The sequence below is a fragment of the Myotis lucifugus genome, unplaced genomic scaffold (assembly GCF_000147115.1).
Source record: "Myotis lucifugus unplaced genomic scaffold, Myoluc2.0 scaffold_435, whole genome shotgun sequence".
Lineage (NCBI taxonomy): Eukaryota > Metazoa > Chordata > Mammalia > Chiroptera > Vespertilionidae > Myotis > Myotis lucifugus.
Window position 1 is genome coordinate 333,108 of NW_005871483.1, and position 20,302 is coordinate 353,409.

The 20,302-nt window shown below is 37.2% G+C and overlaps 1 protein-coding gene across 7 annotated transcripts in view; it reads left to right on the forward strand.

Annotated features, from left to right (window-relative positions):
* MBTD1 (mbt domain containing 1) overlaps positions 1-20,302 on the forward strand; it is a 45,683-nt gene that overhangs the window by 18,288 nt on the left and 7,093 nt on the right. For 6 of the 7 annotated variants that reach the window (XM_023744197.1, XM_023744198.1, XM_023744201.1 and 3 more), the window contains 10 exons: positions 6,511-6,628; positions 9,273-9,407; positions 9,686-9,774; positions 9,978-10,212; positions 10,813-10,868; positions 11,211-11,315; positions 12,119-12,266; positions 13,126-13,208; positions 13,666-13,900; positions 14,407-14,484. In XM_023744197.1, coding sequence (XP_023599965.1) covers positions 6,511-6,628; positions 9,273-9,407; positions 9,686-9,774; positions 9,978-10,212; positions 10,813-10,868; positions 11,211-11,315; positions 12,119-12,266; positions 13,126-13,208; positions 13,666-13,900; positions 14,407-14,484 — 1,282 coding nt within the window. Of the gene's footprint in view, positions 1-6,510; positions 6,629-9,272; positions 9,408-9,685; positions 9,775-9,977; positions 10,213-10,812; positions 10,869-11,210; positions 11,316-12,118; positions 12,267-13,125; positions 13,209-13,665; positions 13,901-14,406; positions 14,485-20,302 lie in introns of those variants that run through there. The other variant, XR_002826283.1, reaches the window with a different exon arrangement.

Consider the following 20,302-nt stretch of genomic DNA (forward strand, 5'->3'; position numbering starts at 1 on the left):
AGTAGTCAAGAATATTTTTTAAATAGCATATCAAAGTCCCAATTTCATGTTTTATTTCACATCCATATCTTTGAATAATAAAACTATATTAAAATTCTTTGTAAGAAAATCTCAGTTATAATAATGAAATTGATTTTCTTTTCAACTTTGCTTTTAGATTAAAGTATTATCCTATATAATAAAAGGGTAATATGCAAATTGTCCATTCGACCAGAGTTCAACCAGGGGCAGGGCCGGTCCACCAACCTCCTGTGTTCCCCTCCCCCAACCCCCCCCAGGGTGGGCCAGCCAGACCCCACCATGCACTGGGCCTCTAGTTATATAAATAGAGCATCTAGCTTTAATCGTGTTATCAATAATGAATGCTGTGGCCCTGGCAGGTGTGGCTCAGTTGGTTGGAGCATACACCAGAATGTGGTGGGTTCGATTCCTGGTCAGGGCACATATCCAGGTTGCAGGTTCAGTCCCTGGTTGAGGCACTTAGGGAGGCAACCGATCAATGTTTCTCTCTTATCTGTCTATCTGTATCTCAGTTTCCCCCCTTACCCTCCCTCTTTCTAAATCATTTTTTTCCTTTTTTCTAAAATCAACTTTAAAATAATAATAATAATAATACAGTGGAGACTCCTCCTTTGCACGCAGAGGCAAGGCATCTGTTACCGAGTGCCTTTCTGCTCCACTCATCTTTCTTTACTGCCTTCTCCTTATCAAATAGGAAAAAACTTACATTGGTAATTTCTAAGTATATATTAGTACTAATGAGTTTGCTTTGTGGCTTAACCAGCATCTTCATCTGAAACCATTTGGTTTAGGAGATCACACCTCATGCTACACTTGATTTTGTTGTTTAGAGTTGACTCTTCATGGTTCTCCCCCTGAGATACGTTTTTAGGTCTCCAGGGAGGGTTACTAGCTTTGGCTTTAGAAAACCTACTGTCGGCATCAGCTGGAAACACGAGATCTGCCTAACACTGGTTCATCACTAGGGCCTGCTTCCTCCAGACTCTATGTACGCCTTGTCTTCAACATGAGCACAGGTTGGGAGCCTTTCCCTGCTAGGGGATTCTTTATTCAAACATAATTTTTAAAAAATCCAATGTGGCCCTAGCTGGTTTGGCTCAGTGGATAGAACGTCAGCCTATGGGCTGAAGGGTCCCGGGTTCGATTCCAGTCAAGGGCACATGCCCAGTTGCAGGCTTGATCCCCACTAGGGAGTGTGCAGGAGGCAGCTGATCAATGATTCTCTCTCCTCATTGATGTTTCTATCTCTCTCTCCCTCTCTCTTCCTCTCTCTAAAAAGAAATCAATAAAAACATACTTTAAAAACAACAACATCCAGTGTGTAACATGGAGTTGTTCTGATTGAACCAGGAATTTGGGGGATGGTGGTGTGATAACTGCAGTATTTATGCATAGTGGTTTATACTCAATTACAACAGCATTTGATGTTTTTTATAATTTAGCAATGGAAATGAAGCTCAGTTGTCATTAAATGTATCTACTTAGAAATCTGTATATTATGGTTGCCACATTTCTGATGTATCTTTTTTATCTAGGTGGTAGTTTTCAGACTTTTTTTTTTTTTTAAGCATCAGCATTCCCCTTTTCCCTAATAAACATAGCTAGGATAAGAGGAAGCTGTTCTGATTGTCTGAAAGAGGTGTGGGGGTTGGGGGTCAGTTGGGGAAAAAGGAGACATATGTAAAACTTTAGACAATAAAAAAAATAGAAGGAATAAGGACACATATGTAATACCTTAATCAATAAAGAAAAAATTAAAAATTAATTAATTAATTTTTTAAAAAAAAGGTGGGATGGAATGGCTAGAGCCTTGGCCCTTGGCTCCCCCTTCCTTGGCAGTCCCTGAGGTTGGAAACCACTGAGTTAGACAATATCATTTTTAATTCAAAGTCATATGGCACAAAACTGTGAGTCATCTTTAAAATCATCTAGTTCAGCCCTGCCCCAGTAACTCGGTTGGTTAGAGCATTGTCTCCATAAAGACTGTAGTCTTTTAAGTTGAAATGCTCCTATTTCCCATGATTTGCCTTATAAAATCAAGTAAAACATTCCCTAGGTATTATAGCAGGGGGCAAAATGCATCAATATCAAATGTACATGAGCCACACAAAAGCTAAAATCCTCCTCCTTCAGTTATGTGTTTGCAGGTTTCATATTTCTTTTGTTTGGTCCCTGGACTATATACTCTGGTGTCTTGTCATTGTGATCACTAAAGCCAGAAATGCTAACATTCTGCTTTTTTTCCCCCTTGAAAATAGTTTTAGTTTTCTATTTTTTTTAAAAGGTCCTTTTTACATGTGTGCCATAACTTTAAAGCTGAGTTTACTACACTTTTTCATCCTGCCTCCACAAATTGTAGCTGATACCTTTCTTGATATTTTCTAATCCTTTCTTTGCAGCATGTATCACAATTATATTTTTAAATTTTAAGAATAAAAGAAAAGCCCTTTTGTATGTATATGTACAGTAACAGTAGTTTATAGTAATACTTATCTGTGTCTCAGATATGTGCTTATTAAAATAATCTTTCAATTAAAAAAATATTTTTCCCTAACCTTGACCACACATAGGCACTTACTCATTGAAAGTTGAAAATAAATATGACTTCGCATTCATTTTAACTATGTTAGACTCTTCACTATATCATCCTAGATGGCAGAATTTCTTTCTAATGGAAATAAAACTTAAATTTCTGGCACTTAGTAGTGCCCCATCTGAGTTAGCTGTTGTCTTGCCACAAATGATTCTTTCCAGGAAAGCAGTGAACTGTAATACAATAAAAATCACCAGTTTTAAAGAAATCCTAAGTAATCTAGATTATTTTCTTTTTTTTAATTTTTTTCTTTATTGATTAAGGTATTACATATGTGTCCTTATCCCCCTATTGCCCCCACCCCCTAGATTATTTTCTTAAACAATATTGGTTTAATGTGGGGTTTTTTTAGTTATGTACTGTTTTATGTCATTCAAACTAGTAACCACGGCTTTTCCTTTTTATGTGCACATGGCATTCTCTCGTTTGTAATCCTTTCACCCCAAACATCCCATTTTCCTTTTGTACTTGCCTTGCAATTCCCATCTCCCAGCTGCCACCACCCCAAAAAATAGATTCTAGTATCCAAGGTGAATGGGAGTGATTTTTTTTTCTGTTTCTGCTTCCTGTTAATTCTAGCAAGTAGTATTTAGGAGCTCTAATTTCTTTCTAGTTAATTTCCTATAATGTTTTCTTCCTTTTTTTAGCCAAATATTTCATCTTTTTCTACTTGATGCACTTTAGTAATCATATGCCTATTAGTCTTAAAATATTCTAATGATGGCTTTTTCTGCATTTACCATATCATCATTGGGGTTGATTTTTTTTTTTATTACCTATATACAATTTCAAGTCTAACCTCTGCCCACTTAAATTCTATTAATATTGAAGATTGTGTGTGATTAGCAAAAGTTACAAGTTGGCCCTGGCCAGTGTGCTCAGTGGTTGGAGCGTCTGTCCCCAGACCGAATGGTTGCAGGTTCGATACCTAGTCCAGGACAGGAACCTCGATCGCAGGTTCCCCAGCCCTGGTAGAAGCGAGTGCAGGGGCGAGTGTAGGAGCGAGTCAATTGATGTGTCTCTTCACGTCGATGTTTCTCTCTCTCTCTTTCTGTCTCTCTCTTTCTCTCCCCTTCTCTCTCCCACTCTCTCTAGAGATCAATGGAAAAAATACCCTCAGGTGAGGATTAAAAAAAAAATTATAGGTTGGCAGCTCTATGGAAGGAAATCTGTATTTCTGCCGTGAATCAGCCCTCTGAGAGTCTAAATGCCAGCCACCCAGGCTGCTGGACTGTCTGGGAACGGTCTTGAAGTGCAGAAAATAAGGCTTCCCATCGAATTACTTCCTTGCAGACAGTCAGGTGGAGGTTATGCATTTGTGCTGGGGAGCCCTCAGCATTTGGACGTGGCCGTGTCCGCAGGACCTGATGATAGCTTACCTTGCAGGGAAGGACAGTCGCTCCCAGATAACACGAGATCTGCCTGGAGCAGGAAGTGGTGAAGCAGATCTTCCTGGTTTGGGAGGAGCCTGAGGTGGACCTCTCGCCCTGAGTCTGGAAGGTAAATTTGTTGTTACCTGTAAATTATGGTTCTGCTAGTTCATGCTATGCCAATCCAGACTTTCAGAGGTATCCCTCCTGCCAGCAAGAGAAGACAGATGACTTGGATGAAGATGGCTGTCAAGCCCTGGGTCATTTAGTCTTCCACACTTAAGAATATTCATTTTAAACAAAAGGGTATTATCTATAAAATTACCTTATTTCAACACATCGAGCACATACTATTCAGTGACTGTTGTGCTCTTTTTTGTTGTTTTTTTCTACTTTTTTTTTCTCAGAGTAAACCATATGGATTGGTTTAAGAGGGCCTAGCAGAACCACAAACTTACAGGCAAGAACAAATGTCACTTTCTGCTACTTTCTCCTATACCAATCCAGACTGTAGGGACCAGAACATAATATCCCCTGCTAAAGTCAACATGAACTTAATTTTTTAAGTGAGCATATTGATACTTTATTTTCTTTAATGTGACTAAAAGTTATTTTCTCCAAATAATTGTTAAGGCTTTTTAAAAAAAAATCAGTATGACATTGTCATATCTAGTTCAAAAAGGAGTCCTGTCTGCCAAATGTACTTAGCAATGTGCCAACATAAACCCCAGCTATTCAGCAATACCATGCCTCTTTCTTCTCAATGAAAAATAAACCCATTCCATAAGATTTGGCAGCCAAACACAGAGGGATGAATGAATACCCTACCTTAATTCAATACATACATTTAACTACATCTGTCGACTCTAATTGGTCCATCCTCACAGAATTGAATACATGGTCTTTGTGTTAATTTATCTTAGCTTAATCTGTGTTACTGTCTTCCTCCCAGCCTCTCCTTTTCTGGTCATATCTGCTGGCAATAGGGATGGCCCTACAGTCTAGAGTGATACAGGGGGAGATAGCAGAACCCGAAGAGTCCAGTATTTCCGTTTTTTAAAAAAGCAGGAAGAGGTCATCATGACGGAGGTATTATTTTTTTTGCACAGCTCAGGGAGGTAGTTAATCTATCCTTCCAGAATCACACATAGTTGAGATAGGCCACTGTCTTCAAGTTTGTTTGCTACTTCAAGCAATAGCCATAAATTGATTCTGTGTTTGGTGCCAGACTTATCCTAGCTCGGTATTATTTGACATTTTCTTCCTCTCCTTCAGAAGTTCCATGTAAAATATTGAGAGGATAGGGTTCGAGTACTGTTTTAGGCTAATCCTCCTGTTGGGTTAGCATTTGCCAATGTATGGAAGGTTTTGCATGGAAAACATTGCCTAGTGTTCAAATTGGCTAGATCCTGTGACTCCTAGATGTCTTTGTGTTTACTCATCTTTGAGCCTTGAAGCTATTTTGTCTTTTCCTGATTTGCTCGTATTATCAGGTCTTTTATAATGTCACCTAATCATGATCAAGGTTCTGAATTATATTTCCTGGAGCTGATATCAAAGGCCATAGAGACTGTTGAGTATGATCAGCATTTATATTCCTGAATTCACTCATTTGATTTAATTTACCATTGCATACGCTCCAGATAATTGTAAATGGCCTCAAGTTATAAGGATTAAAATGTAATGGAAATTGTAATTTAGGAACATATGTGAATTTTGGAAAATCCCTTCATGATAGTTGTTTAGTTGGTTTTCCGAATCCTCATTTTAACCTTTTGTTAAAGGTTAAAATAACCTTTTGTTAAAGTAGTCTGGAGGCTACTGATTACCGGTTCTAACATTGAAGGTTTTCTTTTTGTTTACAGTAACTCCTGCATGAGAAATTTAGAAATAACAAATTATTTAACAAGTTACTATGGTATGCATCTTCAAAAACTCTTCAACTCCCACTTTTAAATAACTTTACCCAGTGCTTTTGCCACATGTCTGTTTATCAGGCTATATTTCTGTTCTATGAATTTAACTAAGTTGAAAATACAGATATTTAAGTTTTGTTTCTCCTTTGTTATTGGAAACCACATTGCTGATGGGAATTTTTTTCTTTCTGCTCTTTGGTGAGATCTTTTAAAATTAGAGATTAAACTAAAGTATATTTATTCAGTGCATATTAAAAATAATGAGTTTCTTAAGTCAACTTTATCCTGTGAAGTCCCTCAAGTTGTGATTCAGTTTTTATAAAAATTACTTCTCAAGTCTTGTATTAGGACAGCATTGAATTTTGGTTGACATGGATCTATTCTAATACATGTGAATCCTCTTCATCTTGAGCTTGACCTTGTCACTGGATTTTTACAAATAGAATTCTGTGAAAAGGGGAATAACAATTATATTTTTAAAGAAAAGTGAATGGATTAAATGGCATTTTTAGTTTAATATTTTTATTATTGATAGTAATGCTTAATTTTGAATGGTATGTTTTAGGTTTTATGTTAATAAGATGATAATTTAGTAATTTTTATATGACAGGCACCTATGGGGACCTGCTGGGGTGATATCTCAGAAAATGTGAGAGTAGAAGTTCCCAATACAGACTGCAGCCTACCTACCAAAGTCTTCTGGATTGCTGGAATTGTAAAATTAGCAGGTGAAAAGCACGCATCTTGTTCTAGAAAATGTCAATTATGTGTGTAACTTTTAAGGAAACATATTTGTAAATTTTGCAAATGTTGCCAAATAAATAAATATGGTATTAGGGCAGGGGTTGGCAAACTTTTTCTGTTAAAAGCCAGACATAAGTATTTTCAGCTTCTTGGGCAAAACAATCTGTCACAACTATTCAACTCGACCATTGTAGCATGAAAACAGCTATAGCAGTACACAAATGAATGGGCATGGCTGTGTTTCAGTAAAACTTTATAGCCACTGAATTTGGGTTTTATATAAATGTCACCTATTATGAAATACTATTCTTTGTTGTTTTTTCAATCATTGAAAATGTAAAAACCATTCTTAGATGGCAGACTATAACACATCAGGCCAGCCCTGGCCAGTGTGGCTCAGTTAGTTGAGCATCATCCCGTGCACTCCAGGTCAGGGCACATGCCCAGGTTGTAGACTCGATCCCCCGGTGGGGGGGGTGCAGGAGGCAGCCAATTGATGTTCTCCTTTCACCTTGATGTTTCTCTCTGTCCCTCTCCCTTCCTCTCTCTCTCAAAATCATTAAAAATATATTTAAAAACAACAACAAATCAGACCAGATCTGTGAGCCATAATAGAGTTTGCCAACCCCTGGAATAGGAAAATACTTTGAAAAGTAACACACAGTAGAGGTATTAAAAAAAAAGTGATAAGAGTCACAATAGCAAAAGTAAACTAGTATTGATAATTTCATGTATCTTGAATTCTTCCTTTTTCTTCATGTCCATTACTTTTGTGTACCCTGATCCTTTATTACCTTATTGCTCATGAAGTAAATGCATTAGGTATTTACTCTGTTAGACACTGTAGGCAGGTGATGTGCAAAAGTGTAAGACTTGGTTTTTTTCTGTGAGCTTACATCTGCCAAACGTTGAAAAAGTTTATGACAAGGTGCTCAGTGAGTGGTGGTGTCACAGGGCACTGTAGTACTTTAGGGGAGGGACAGCCACTCAAATAAGAAAAGTTGCCCTTAGATTACTGGAAGAGGTGTCTTATCCTGCTCTTTCTAGTCCTATCCAGAAATTCTCCCCCAGTCATCGATAGACTTAACTTACCTAAAAATGATCTTAATTCCATTTTTCCAAATGAAATGTCTTTAATGCACAAATGAATAGGCATTTCTCTATTTTTGTTGCTCTTCTTCAAGACCTTTCTGGCTTCTTTGTCCTTAAAGGGTGAAGACGGTCAGCATTTACAGCCATTTGAGTTGCACCGTATACCAATGACCAAATCTTTTGTTGCTCCCCAATATAAGTCATCTGTTCTAAAGAGATTAATCTTCCTCCGCCCTCACACAGTGTGTTCTCTGTCATCTCCGTGCCTTTGCTTACTCTCACAACAATGTCCCATGTTTGGTACTTGGCGTATAACCCAATTCATTTCCTATCTTTTCCTTGAAATGCTTCCCCTGCTATGTAAGCATTCTCCAAATGCTACTCTTATCCTCTACACCATAATTTAAAGCAGCAATATATTTTTTCTGTCCTAGGTGTTCAAATCCGTTGCATTTAATATCCGAGAATTATTTCTACCTTCCGTCTCTGATTTTACATTTCTGTTTTATCTAATTGCCTCATATATCTTATTCTAAGCCACTTTAGTGATGTTTTAGAAGTGAGCCTGGTGTTAATCATGAACTAGAACTCAGCAACAGTTAGCAAACTCATGAATTATTCTGTGACTTACTGCATTTTAAAACTAAAGGTGTAATGCTATAAATTTTTATCATAGATATTAACATATAAAGGCTCACTAAATGTAGCTCCCGGCCTGAAATATAAGTTTAATTTTTATTATTAAAAACTTATTCTACTAAACACCTTAAATTAAACATTAATCTATTTCAACATAAGATTTTATTAAATATAAATAGGTTATATCTTATGCTTTCTGTTATTTCTATAAAATACATCTTCCTATTTGCTTAGTACATATAGTTTTTTAAGTGATTTCACAGACTTTCATCTGTGTTTATTGAATTTCTTTACTTAGCATTTTCAAGTCTTATTTCCAAATAAACAGGACAGAAAAATTTAGACTCTTGAAGTAGCTAAATCCAAATTATCCAAGAATAATTGGTCGCCTGTTGAGCTGAGTAAAATAATTTCTTTGAAATGTATTTTAACTGTGTTTCTCTGACTTGAAAAGATTTTATTAACTAACCATACACAATCTTCTTTCTTTTATTTTCAAAACTACACATTCTAATAGAACTTTCCCAACCCTGTTTTCATTGTGAATTTCTGTTTTAAAATGTAAGAAACCATGGGTAAAATTAAAATATATTCTAAGGAGGAAGCCATGCTTTGAAAACAGTAAAACTAATTGTACTGTACAAATGGTTCTCAAAGTCTGATCCATACACCAGGGGCAGCAGCATCACCGGGGACTTGTTAGAAATGCACATTCTCAGACTGACCCAAGATCTGCTGAACCAAAATCTCAGGGCTGGGGCCTAGCCATCTGTTCTCAGCCCTGCAAGTGTTTCTGTTGCAGATACACACTAACGTTTTACAACCATCGCCAGCAGCTAGATCCTATTTTATTTCTCTTATTTTCTCCTTATGTGGTGATTAATTTGTTGGTTTCAGGTTACAACGCCCTTTTAAGATATGAAGGATTTGAAAACGACTCTGCTCTGGACTTCTGGTGCAATATATGTAGTTCCGATATCCGTCCGGTTGGCTGGTGTGCAGCCAGTGGGAAGCCTCTTGTCCCTCCTAGAAGTAAGTAGTTTACCTACCCTTACTGTAATATAAATGCACATACTTAAATGCAGTTTCACTCAGAGTAACATTAAGGTGATACAGAAATTAAGAATATATTTTTTGGTTTCAATTAACTTAATTGCTCGCAAGACATATTTGTTTTCTCTATTTTTGTTGCTCTTCAGGACCTTAATATTCTAAATTGCAAGGAAATTTGTTACTTTTTTTATTAACAAATACTTTATGCAGCAATTCACTCTTCACTAAGGTGTAACTGGTTATTTCTTTTGTTTTAGCTATTCATCATAAGTATACGAACTGGAAAGCTTTTCTAGTGAAACGACTTACTGGTGCCAAAACACTTCCTCCCGACTTCTCACAAAAGGTAAAGATGGAATCTTAGAAAAGGACTGAAGTGTCAAATGAGAGCTCTGTAAAAAGGAGTAACTTTCAAGTTTTTAAGGAATTGTTTTAATTTAGTGAGCCAGAGCGGTAGTAAATATCATTATTTTTAATAGTGCAATAGTAAAATAATTTGCAGACTTCTGTCATGAATCCCAAAGAGTTTTTGTCTGCTTTTGTTTCAAGGTTTCAGAAAGCATGCAGTATCCTTTCAAACCTTGCATGAGAGTAGAAGTGGTTGACAAGAGACATTTGTGTCGGACACGAGTAGCAGTGGTGGAAAGTGTAATTGGAGGACGATTAAGACTAGTGTATGAAGACAGTGAGGATAAAACAGATGACTTCTGGTGCCATATGCACAGCCCACTAATCCATCATATTGGCTGGTCTCGAAGCATAGGCCATCGATTCAAAAGATCTGGTAAGCGCCTGTCATGAGAACTCCTATTGACAATGTCATTGAGGCTGAAGTCTGCTACTTGGTTATTTTTCTCTACAGAATAGCATAGGTCAAAGATAGCATTCTGGTTGTCTGGGCAGCTTATTCTACCGTAATCGAGAAGCTTCACACAGAATATTTGTGTCCTAATTCCTTCTTCCACTCGTCCTCAATGAAAAAATAATGCACTTCTGGTCACAACTACATTTGTTTTCTTACATTTTTCTTATCCACCCCATTTGAAAGATCTAAATCTTTATCCTTTCTCTTTCCATTCAATTTTAATCAAAAGAGCAGAATTACATGTGGTTAAACTTAATACTAAACACATTAAAATACACTTAAAGTTAGAATTCCCTCATTAGGGAATTATCAGCATTCTAATTGGCTGAGTGTACTTAATGGCACATGTACTCTGAAGAGAGAAAGACTATTAAAGGTTATTAATCATAAATGTAGAAGGCATATGTTTTTGCCGTGTTTTAGAGTATACATACCTTGTGAGTTTGAAACCTTCAAAGAAACGTGGTTTTTGGTCTTCTCACAAATGCTGACAGATTAGTATGTAACTTTTCCTTGTAGATATTACAAAGAAACAGGATGGACATTTTGATACACCACCACATTTATTTGCTAAGGTAAGAAGTTTTTATAAGAACCCTCATTTGTAAATTATGTTTAAAAGAGGGTTGTGGGTTTTTTTTCCTAAAATTATAGAAATCACAATTACATATGTTCACTTAAAAGGATTAAGACCTTATAATTCATTGGTGTCACAACTATTGATTATAATTATTTTTAAATTCTGTCTGTTTGCCTGAATTCTCTCTGTTCCCTAATGAAAGTTTGCATTAAAATATTAGGTAGGTAGGAGAAGGCATTTGGTATTTCCATCTGGTAAACCTTTTCAAATTGGTAACATTTTCATTATTAAAATGATAATATTTGTAACAGTGATGTGCTTTCCTGTAATTCTTTAGGTAAAAGAAGTGGACCAGAGTGGAGAATGGTTCAAGGAAGGAATGAAATTGGAAGCTATAGACCCATTAAATCTTTCCACAATATGTGTGGCAACCATTAGAAAGGTACAAGAATGGGTTTTAAAATACAGGAATGCAGTTATAAGAACTGTTTTTAAAGTTACAGGAGAAGGAGGCCCCTAATAGAATTCTTTTTGACATAAAATGTGTGAGTGTGTATCTTCACTGGGGAGACGAGACAGTTACAAGTATCTAAAGTGACTTTGAATTCTCTTATCAGAGGTTCTCCTCTTGTATAGCTTGTTAAGATTGTCCTCTTGAGTCAAGTATATCCTAAATTAGAGGAAGAATATTTAAGTTACTTCCTGGTCCAAACTAGTCCAACACAGAATTGTATTGTAACAAGGCCAAGTTTATCTTCAGTTTCCTGTGTTAACTTTTTGTGCCTTTTCCTTCCTTTTGGTAGGTAGTACTTTCTTTTTTTTATTTTTTATTTTTCCTCTTTTCTGAAACTGCTTATAAGAAAAGATTTAAAAGAGTGGTTCTCAGTTCTCAGGCCTAAGAATCCCCTGGCAAGCATTTTTCACTTTTAAGAAATCTTTTATGTCATAGATTTTCCTTTCCTTTAGTATGTTACTTAAACTTAAAGGGTCATTTTTGTAATAGTGGTGTCTAGCCCTAACTGGTCTGGCTCAGTGGATAGAGCCTCGGCCCGCAGACTGAAGGGTTCTGGGTTCGATTTCAGTCAAGGGCATGTGCCTTGGTTGTGGGCTGGATCCCCAGTAGGGGGTGTGCAGGGGGCAGCTGATTGATGTTTCTAACTCTCTATCCCTCTGTAAAAATCAGTATGTTTTTTAAAAAATAGTGGTGTCTAATTTCAAATACTTGGAATTCTTTTCATTTAAAAGGTGCTGGCTGACGGATTCCTAATGATTGGGATCGACGGCTCAGAAGCAGCAGATGGATCTGACTGGTTCTGTTATCATGCAACCTCCCCTTCTATTTTCCCTGTTGGTTTCTGTGAAATTAACATGATTGAACTTACTCCACCTAGAGGTACTTCATCCTAATACACATACTGGGTTTTCATTCTTGCTTTCCTTTTATGTGATATCTGTTTACAACATTTAACACAGCCCTAGGCTTCTTGCTGTGTGAATATCTGTGTATATATTGCATATATGAATATATGCACACACAACAAGAGCTGTGAGGTGGTCTAAAATCAAAGCCCTGTATTCCAGGTAGCTTTTATAAATTGTTAGTATAGAATTTTTTCTGAGCATCCATATACTTTATAATATGAATTTGTATTCTCAAGCCCTGTTGAAATGGTGATTAAGCTCAATAGGTTATTGCATACATTTAACTGGTTTTTTTAAGTAGATACTTTAGTGTTGAGGGGGCAAGTTTCCATTTTTAGAGTCATGTGGCTTTTTAAAAGAAGGTAGAACCTTAAATAGCTCTCGTGGCTTAACTAACAACTTCTCTGATTTTAATATCTGAGCCTATGGTTTTTCTTTTAAGAAAAGAAGGGGGGTGGGGGGGGACAAACCCAGATGTCTGTAAAAAATAGTATTAGTTCAGTGAGTTTTCTTTCTTGCAAAGAAAAAAATGTCACTGGAAGGTGTTAAATGCTAGACTGTTCTAAGCCTGGGGTTGAGAAAGCAGAAGTCTGTAGTTCCTGTGGTGACAGAGGAAAGGAGAGTCACGTTTGCATTAGGATAAGTGGGTATACCAGTGTCTATCTAGAAAAGAAGGAAAATCTTTATCACATGGAGGAGCTGTGAGACTCAACAGTATTAGAGCGTGAATATAACCTCAAACCTGAGCCTGCGCTGAGTTGCTTGTTACCTGCTTTTAGTATTACGCTAATTTTAAATGAACTGCTACTTAAACCACTTGTGTCCTACAGGTTACACTAAACTTCCTTTTAAATGGTTTGACTACCTCAGGGAAACTGGCTCCATTGCAGCACCAGTAAAACTATTTAATAAGGTAAATTTCACTGATGGCATGATTATGTGGAATTGTACACAAAAATGTACATCATTATTGAGAAACTATCTGCTTTTATTAGAATTTCTTAGTGGACATTTATATATGTATTTTTTTATTTTTGTTATTTTTTTCTTTCCTTTTTTTTTGGAGATTTATATTTTAAAAAATAGAGAGTAATAAAACAATATAAATACTTCCTTTACCTAGGAGATGAAGCTTGTTTCCAAACAGGGTTTCATTTTTTAATCTGAGTAACATAAAAATGAATATGTTGCCTATCTAGTTCTTAAATGCTTCACCTTCACACGTTTCAGTGACTAAAGAATTATTGGGGAATTTTTGGTTTAAATTACATTATGTGGTTATGTTGCTCCCTTTCTTTCCCTCTCATAGTGATACTGGAGTTATGCATTCGTCTTCTCACCAGTATTAATGTTTTGCTTCTCCATGTCAGGATGTTCCAAATCACGGATTTCGTGTCGGAATGAAGTTAGAAGCAGTAGATCTCATGGAGCCACGTTTAATATGTGTAGCCACAGTAACTCGAATCATTCATCTCCTCTTGAGGATACACTTTGATGGATGGGAAGAAGAATATGACCAGTGGGTAGACTGTGAGTCTCCTGACCTCTATCCTGTAGGGTGGTGTCAATTAACTGGATATCAACTACAGCCTCCAGCATCACAGTGTAAGTTGGTATACAGAAAGGTGTCCTTTTGTAAAAGTCAGCAGTTCTTCAGTGGACTGTCTCACAATGATCATCTTGTGAGCTCACAGGACAAGAATATACCTATGTCTGATTGGTTGCCAGGTAAGATCTTAAGACTCAAAAACAGTATCACAGCATTAGACCATGTGTACCATGTACCATGGCCATGCAAACTCATAGTGAGTTTCCTAACGACTATAGAAACACAATAGTAAGAGCACTTACCACATTAAAGTCGGCCTATTTTAATGAGTTTAAAATGATAGGCCAATAATTTACTGGAACATGATAAGTGCTTATTGAATAGATAGTGGAATCTGTCTGGTATTGAGGTTTATGGTTTTATCAGAACAAGCACTCTTATTTTCAAAGCATCATGTAATTTTACAAGTATAACAGTTCTTGATAAAGATAGTTCATTTAAGTTGTACCTATGGTTAGTGGTAAGCAATTATCTTGTACCAATTTTCCCTTTTATCTTTCAGCGACAAGAGAAAGCCAATCAGGTTCATCAAAACAGAAGAAAAAGGCTAAGTCCCAGCAATACAAAGGACATAAGAAAAGTGGGTCACCACATGGTGTTTATATACATTTCCTAAATTGTTAACCAATTGGGGTCACGGTATTTTTGCACAAAAAGTGATATCCCTTGTGAGAGCTGATGACTGTGCGTTGTGTATTACACTTAAAGGTGCAGTATGCCATAAAAGGCAAACATTTGCAATAATGAGAACCACATATTTTAATTGACAGGAAAAATGATTATAACATATATGGTAAAGAATAGAATCTACAAATGATTCTTGAAATAATATGTTAACCTACTGGAAATTAATTTTAAAAAAACATTTTTATTTAAAAATTTTAAAAGCAGATGCTTGATGCTTATAATAGACTTGGAGCCTAATAAACCCAAAACTCTTATAAAACTAAACTCTAGAACAGTACTTATAAGAAATTCAAGTGGATAGCTAGCAAAGTCAAACTTAAGAAAATTTTTAAAAATATGCTTTTTATATTTTACCTTACAATGAATGGTTACTGGGGTTAATAGCCAAATATATTGATAGCTCTGATTCTTTTTTCTTTTTTTATTGATTTTTTACAGAGAGGAAGGGAGAGGGATAAAGAGTTAGAAACATAGATGAGAAACATCGATCAGCTGCCTCCTGCACACCCCTTACTGGGATTGTGCCCGCAACCAAGGTACATGCCCTTGACCGGAATCGGAACCTGGGACCCTTCACTCCACAGACCAGTGCTCTATCAACCGGTCAGGGCTAGCTCTGATGCTTTTAAAATCTTTTTCCTCCACCATAGAGAGCCACAGATTCTCTTCATGAAGATGGTCATGGAATATTTCATTCGAAGATACAATTTTTTTCATGTAAAGATATTTTTAAAAGTAAAAAGTACATTTGAAGGTTAAGACTAAATCAGTTTTTTCCCAGCTGACTTGCCGTAAATTCAAATAAGTGCTAATCTGTCTCATTAGCAACCGGGAGACTGAAGAAGCATAAAAAGAAAAAATCAATATGTCCTAACCTTCCCGGTCATAATTGTTGGTTTGTAATTCTTCCTGCGGGAACTTGAAAACTTCCACCAACCACTGCACTGGTGCTTTGGTTTCCTTCCAGCACAGAACCCAGACCGCCTCACAGGAGTGAGAACTTGTAGGCCTGTCTCGTACCCTCTCTTTGTATTGGAGACATGAGTTTCCCATAGGCCCAGAGTTATTTTGCCCACTAGCTGCTTGCCGTTTGATATTCAGACTGCAGAGAGCATTGCCAGACCAGGCCGGCCACAGTGATGTCCCATTTATCTGGAAATGACGAGGGAGAAGTCACCGGGAACTTGGTCAGTGGACCAGCCGTGGTAGATGTGAGCCCTAAGCTTTCTGTACGGTTGATGAGCACGGCTGCTTGAGCTGTCTTTTCTCTTTGATTGGACAAGACTTTGAGATTCCAGAAATTTCTTTCCAAGATGTTGAATGTCAGAATGTTTTTTATTACTCAATGGTTATATGACGATATTTTTCACAACTAGTTTCTGACTATTGTGTACACAATTCACACGCCTCTCTAGTGTGGCACTTGCAGGGTTTGTTTCTGGCTTATGGAGCTTAATGTGGTAGGAACATAGGTAGAAATATGAAGTGATAATATCAGTATCCCAGTTTTTAGTGACATTTAACATTATCAGATTGCTGGATTAGCTGGGAAAAAAGAATTGAGCTATAAATGTATGTGTTCTTTAACCTTTTAATTGCTCGTGTTATGGCATGATCTCTAATGTCTTTTTTTTCTATCTAATGTCTTTAAATTGTCCTTTGGACATAGAAGGCAAGAACTATGGACTCAGATTCTCTTATTAGTAAACCCGTGGGGCCAGATGTATTTTGGAATTCAGAATTTTTTGGATTTTAAAAAAGTATAGTGTGCGTAATATACATTAATGTAGCACCATTGCAGACTCTGGAGCATTTTATGAAACAAAATATATATAAATATTTACATTAAATGGGCCAAATAAAGATTATAAAGAGTATCACCACATGAGGTCTGATTTTGTTTCCAAGGTTTTATAGAAACTTGGAATTTTGGAATTGAGGATAAGGAATTGTGCCATATGAATGAAGAAGAAGCAGTCTTCATTATAAAGGAACTATTTGCTCCTTTTGTTTTTTTATATTAGTCAACAAATTATTTGTTAGAAATTTTCCCCACAAAACTTTACTTACCAAATAAGAAAGAATGTGGGGTCCAGGAACCTAAGTCACCCATTGCATTCAGATTTATATCAATAGCAGATAGGCCACAAAACCTTTCATTTGTTTGAACTTTGCCCACAGATTATTATATTCTGGCTCTGTTGTTTTCTTATAACTATTTGGTCTTTGTGTATCCAAAATCATCCATCAGTATATTGGTTGGTAGTGCTTATGTCTTACAGAAATAGACAGTTGCTTGGCTTCGTTATTCTAGCTTGTTTTGTAATGAGCTGTGTTCATGCTATAAAAGGATAACGTAACCAGTGCTTTGGAAAATAAGTCATACTCTGCCAAGAGGGTCCCATAGACTGTTGTGTGCATGTGCTCCGTTCAGTCTGAAAAGCCTTTTTTTCCTCAAGGTTTAGTCATTTAAGAGCCAGAAAACCAGCACTGTTTCTATGTCATCTTCAGGGGCTAGTAGTAGTAGTAGAGTTGGAGATTCTCCTGGCATTTCTACCTCTAGGTGTGTAGTATATTAGGAAAAGTCTAAATGATTGCTATACATGATTTCAGTTTGGCAATTGAGGTGAATGTGTGCTCACTAATAGCTTAGTTTCCAGATCATTTTACATAGGAATACAGTCTGACTTAGATTTATCTTTTAGTCTTGATTTTATGAAGCATAATTTCTGATTGCCCTTGCTTGGGTCATTTGTATACTCTGGAAGAAAACAAATACAATTTATATTCACAGGTATATGTAAGTATTCTTCAGCTTTCAACCTGACTAATGAAGTATGCTTGGTTCAGTATTTGCAAAGTTTAGAATACCTTCTTTTTTATTAATTAAAACATTGTATAAATTTTTGAAGGCTTATGTTTCCTTATGAAACTATAACCAAAGGATATTTCAAAAAAAAATTAGATTGCTTAAGAACTTGGCAACATGCTTTAAATTTTAGAACTGCTCTTCAGAATAAGAAATACAAGTGTTTTCCACACTTGTATTGTACACAAACAATAGGGTGGTGAAGGCCTGGGTCTGGGGTCAGGGCGGGCTAGAAGGGGTCAATGGGGGTAGAAGGGAGGGTATATGTAATACTTTCAACAATAAAGATGTTAAAAATAATAATTTAAAAAGGGCGCTATTGCAAGTAATCCCTTACTGGGGTGCTGTTCTCAGATTGCCCACAAGAGGGCACTATTTCAACTAATCCCTAACTACGGTGTTGTTCTCAAAATGTCCACAAGAGGGCGCCAGGAAATACTCGTGTTTTCTAAAATTGTGTATTATAAACCAAAAGTTAGGGGAGCACATATCATATCAGCAAAACCCTGCCATCCAGATAATATATTAAACTGTTTCTCTCCGAAGGTCGGTGTTTGGGCATATATGGGCAGTGAAATGCTACCCCATGAAAACAATTGAAAACTTAATAAGTTTTTATTGATTTTATTTTTTAATATATTTTCATTTCAGAGAGGAAGGGAGAGGGAGGGAGGGAGGGAGGGAGAGAGATAGAAACATCTATGATGAGAGAGAATCATCGATCAGCTGCCTCCTGCACGCCCTCTACTGGGGATGGAGCCCACTACCTGGGCATGTGCCCTTGACTGGAATCGAACCCAGGACCCTTCAGTCCACAGGCCAACACTCTATCCACTGAGCCAAACCAGCTAGAGCAAGTTTTATTGATTTTAGAAAGAGGGAGGGAGAGATAGAAACATTGATGAGAGAGAAACATCAACATCAATCAGCTGCCTTTTGTGCACCCCTTGCTGGGGATCCAGCCCACACCCTGGCATGTTCCCTGACCAGGAGTCAAACCTGTGACCTCCTGTGCATGGGTCAACACACTCAACCACTGAGCCATGCTAGTCAGGCTTATAAAACTTTGTTTATCGATTTTTAGAGAGGAAAGGAGAAAGAGAAACAAACATCAATTTCTTGTTCCACTTATTTATGCATCATTGGTTGATTCTTGTATGTGCCCTGACCGGGGATCAAACCCACAAACTTGGTATATCGGGACTACGACACTAACCAACTGAGCTACTCAGCCAGGCTAAACCCTCTCTCTCTTGCATAGAATTTTCAACTCCTCTCAAGCTAACATTTTTGTGAAGGAAATTAGCCAGCCATTGTCCATACTAGTAATGCTCTCTCTAGTTCATTTTGCTTTCTTCTGTTTTAAATTTATTTGAGAGTCAGGAACCAGCATCACCAGACTCTCAAAGTCTAGATATACCCTCCCCCATTATCTACCCCAACACACACACTCTCCTTGTTTTTAGAAATACAAATCTTGCAGAGTTGGTTCTCTTTTCAGAGTATCCTATGCAGCAAGACTTTTCCTAGTTATATAATGCACTTTTCTTGCCCGGCATGTAAGTAAAAGCTTACTTTAGTCTGACTTGATATTTAGAGAGGAAGATGCCAATTGGGAAGAAGCCTGTCAGTTTGTCGAGCCTGCCCATGACAGGTGGGGTGCGGAGGAGCTTCTCTGGTGACGAAGAGTTGACTCCTCCTCCATATCGAACCCTGCCAGCACAGACAGCCCTGGAGGCCTTCCCACCTCCCAGCACTAGCCAAGAGTTCAGTCCCAGCCTCAAAACAGGTAACTAGTGGCCTCACACCTCAGGTACTGCAGAGGGCCAGGTCTGGGCAGGGTGGTGGGAGACGAGGTCTGGCATGCCAGGTGCGGACTCATTAAGTTTTTCGTTTCTTTCCACTGAAAACTTCATTTTCACTAGTCCTCCTCGATAGTCACTTCACTCCTAGTGAAAGATGAGTCATCAGGGAAGGGAGGTTTTTTATCTTGTTATAAACCATTTCTGAGCTTTAAATTAGGGTAAAGTTAACTTTCAGTTTATGGAATTGTGAGGCAACTTGGATTAGTTCATGGTTTCATTGAAATAGTCGAACATTTGCCTTACAGAGTTCTGTTTGACTTGACAGGGGTGGCGGGGGGAGGGGGGGAGAAATGTGCCATTAGGAATCTATCTGATTTATCAAATCCAAAGATGAGGCTTTGATCATAGCATTCCATAGCATCTCATTCATTAGAAAGGATGTGTTTTGTGTTTTAGTGTAATCTTGGTTCTGGTGATAACATTTACCACAATCTTTAGTTGAAGTAACATGGACTTGGAAATACAGTACGCAGCTAATTTTGGTGTTGAATTTTAGTGAAATTTGTTTCCATAATTTCATGTTTACTTTTGTATAATGATTAAGTGAGTTGTATTTCATTTGAGTTTAATTGGTTAGGCAGAGCTGGTAGGTTGTTCGGAAGACTACAGAAGGTTTTGCACTCCGACAGACTGCATTTGCGTGGGATGACCTATAGTGGGTGTGAGCACAGGTCAGAGGGCTGAGAACCACAGCTGTGTCCGCCTTGGCATATCTTCTGCCACATCCTAACTTGCTTTAAACCCGGTGGTTTTATCTGACCAGCATTGTTTAAAATGCCTTTTGTACATTGAAAACTAAGGTGGGACTGATACCTGCTTTCTTCTCATTCCTCTGTTTGCTAGTTTATTTATGTGATTGGTTGATTGGTAATATTTTTGCACCTCAAGTTATCAGCCTTTTTTTTTTTTGCCATTTTAAGATGTGTTCTTTAGTTTTTGCCTAACGGTGTTATTAGGTCATCTTGATCCTTCCCAGT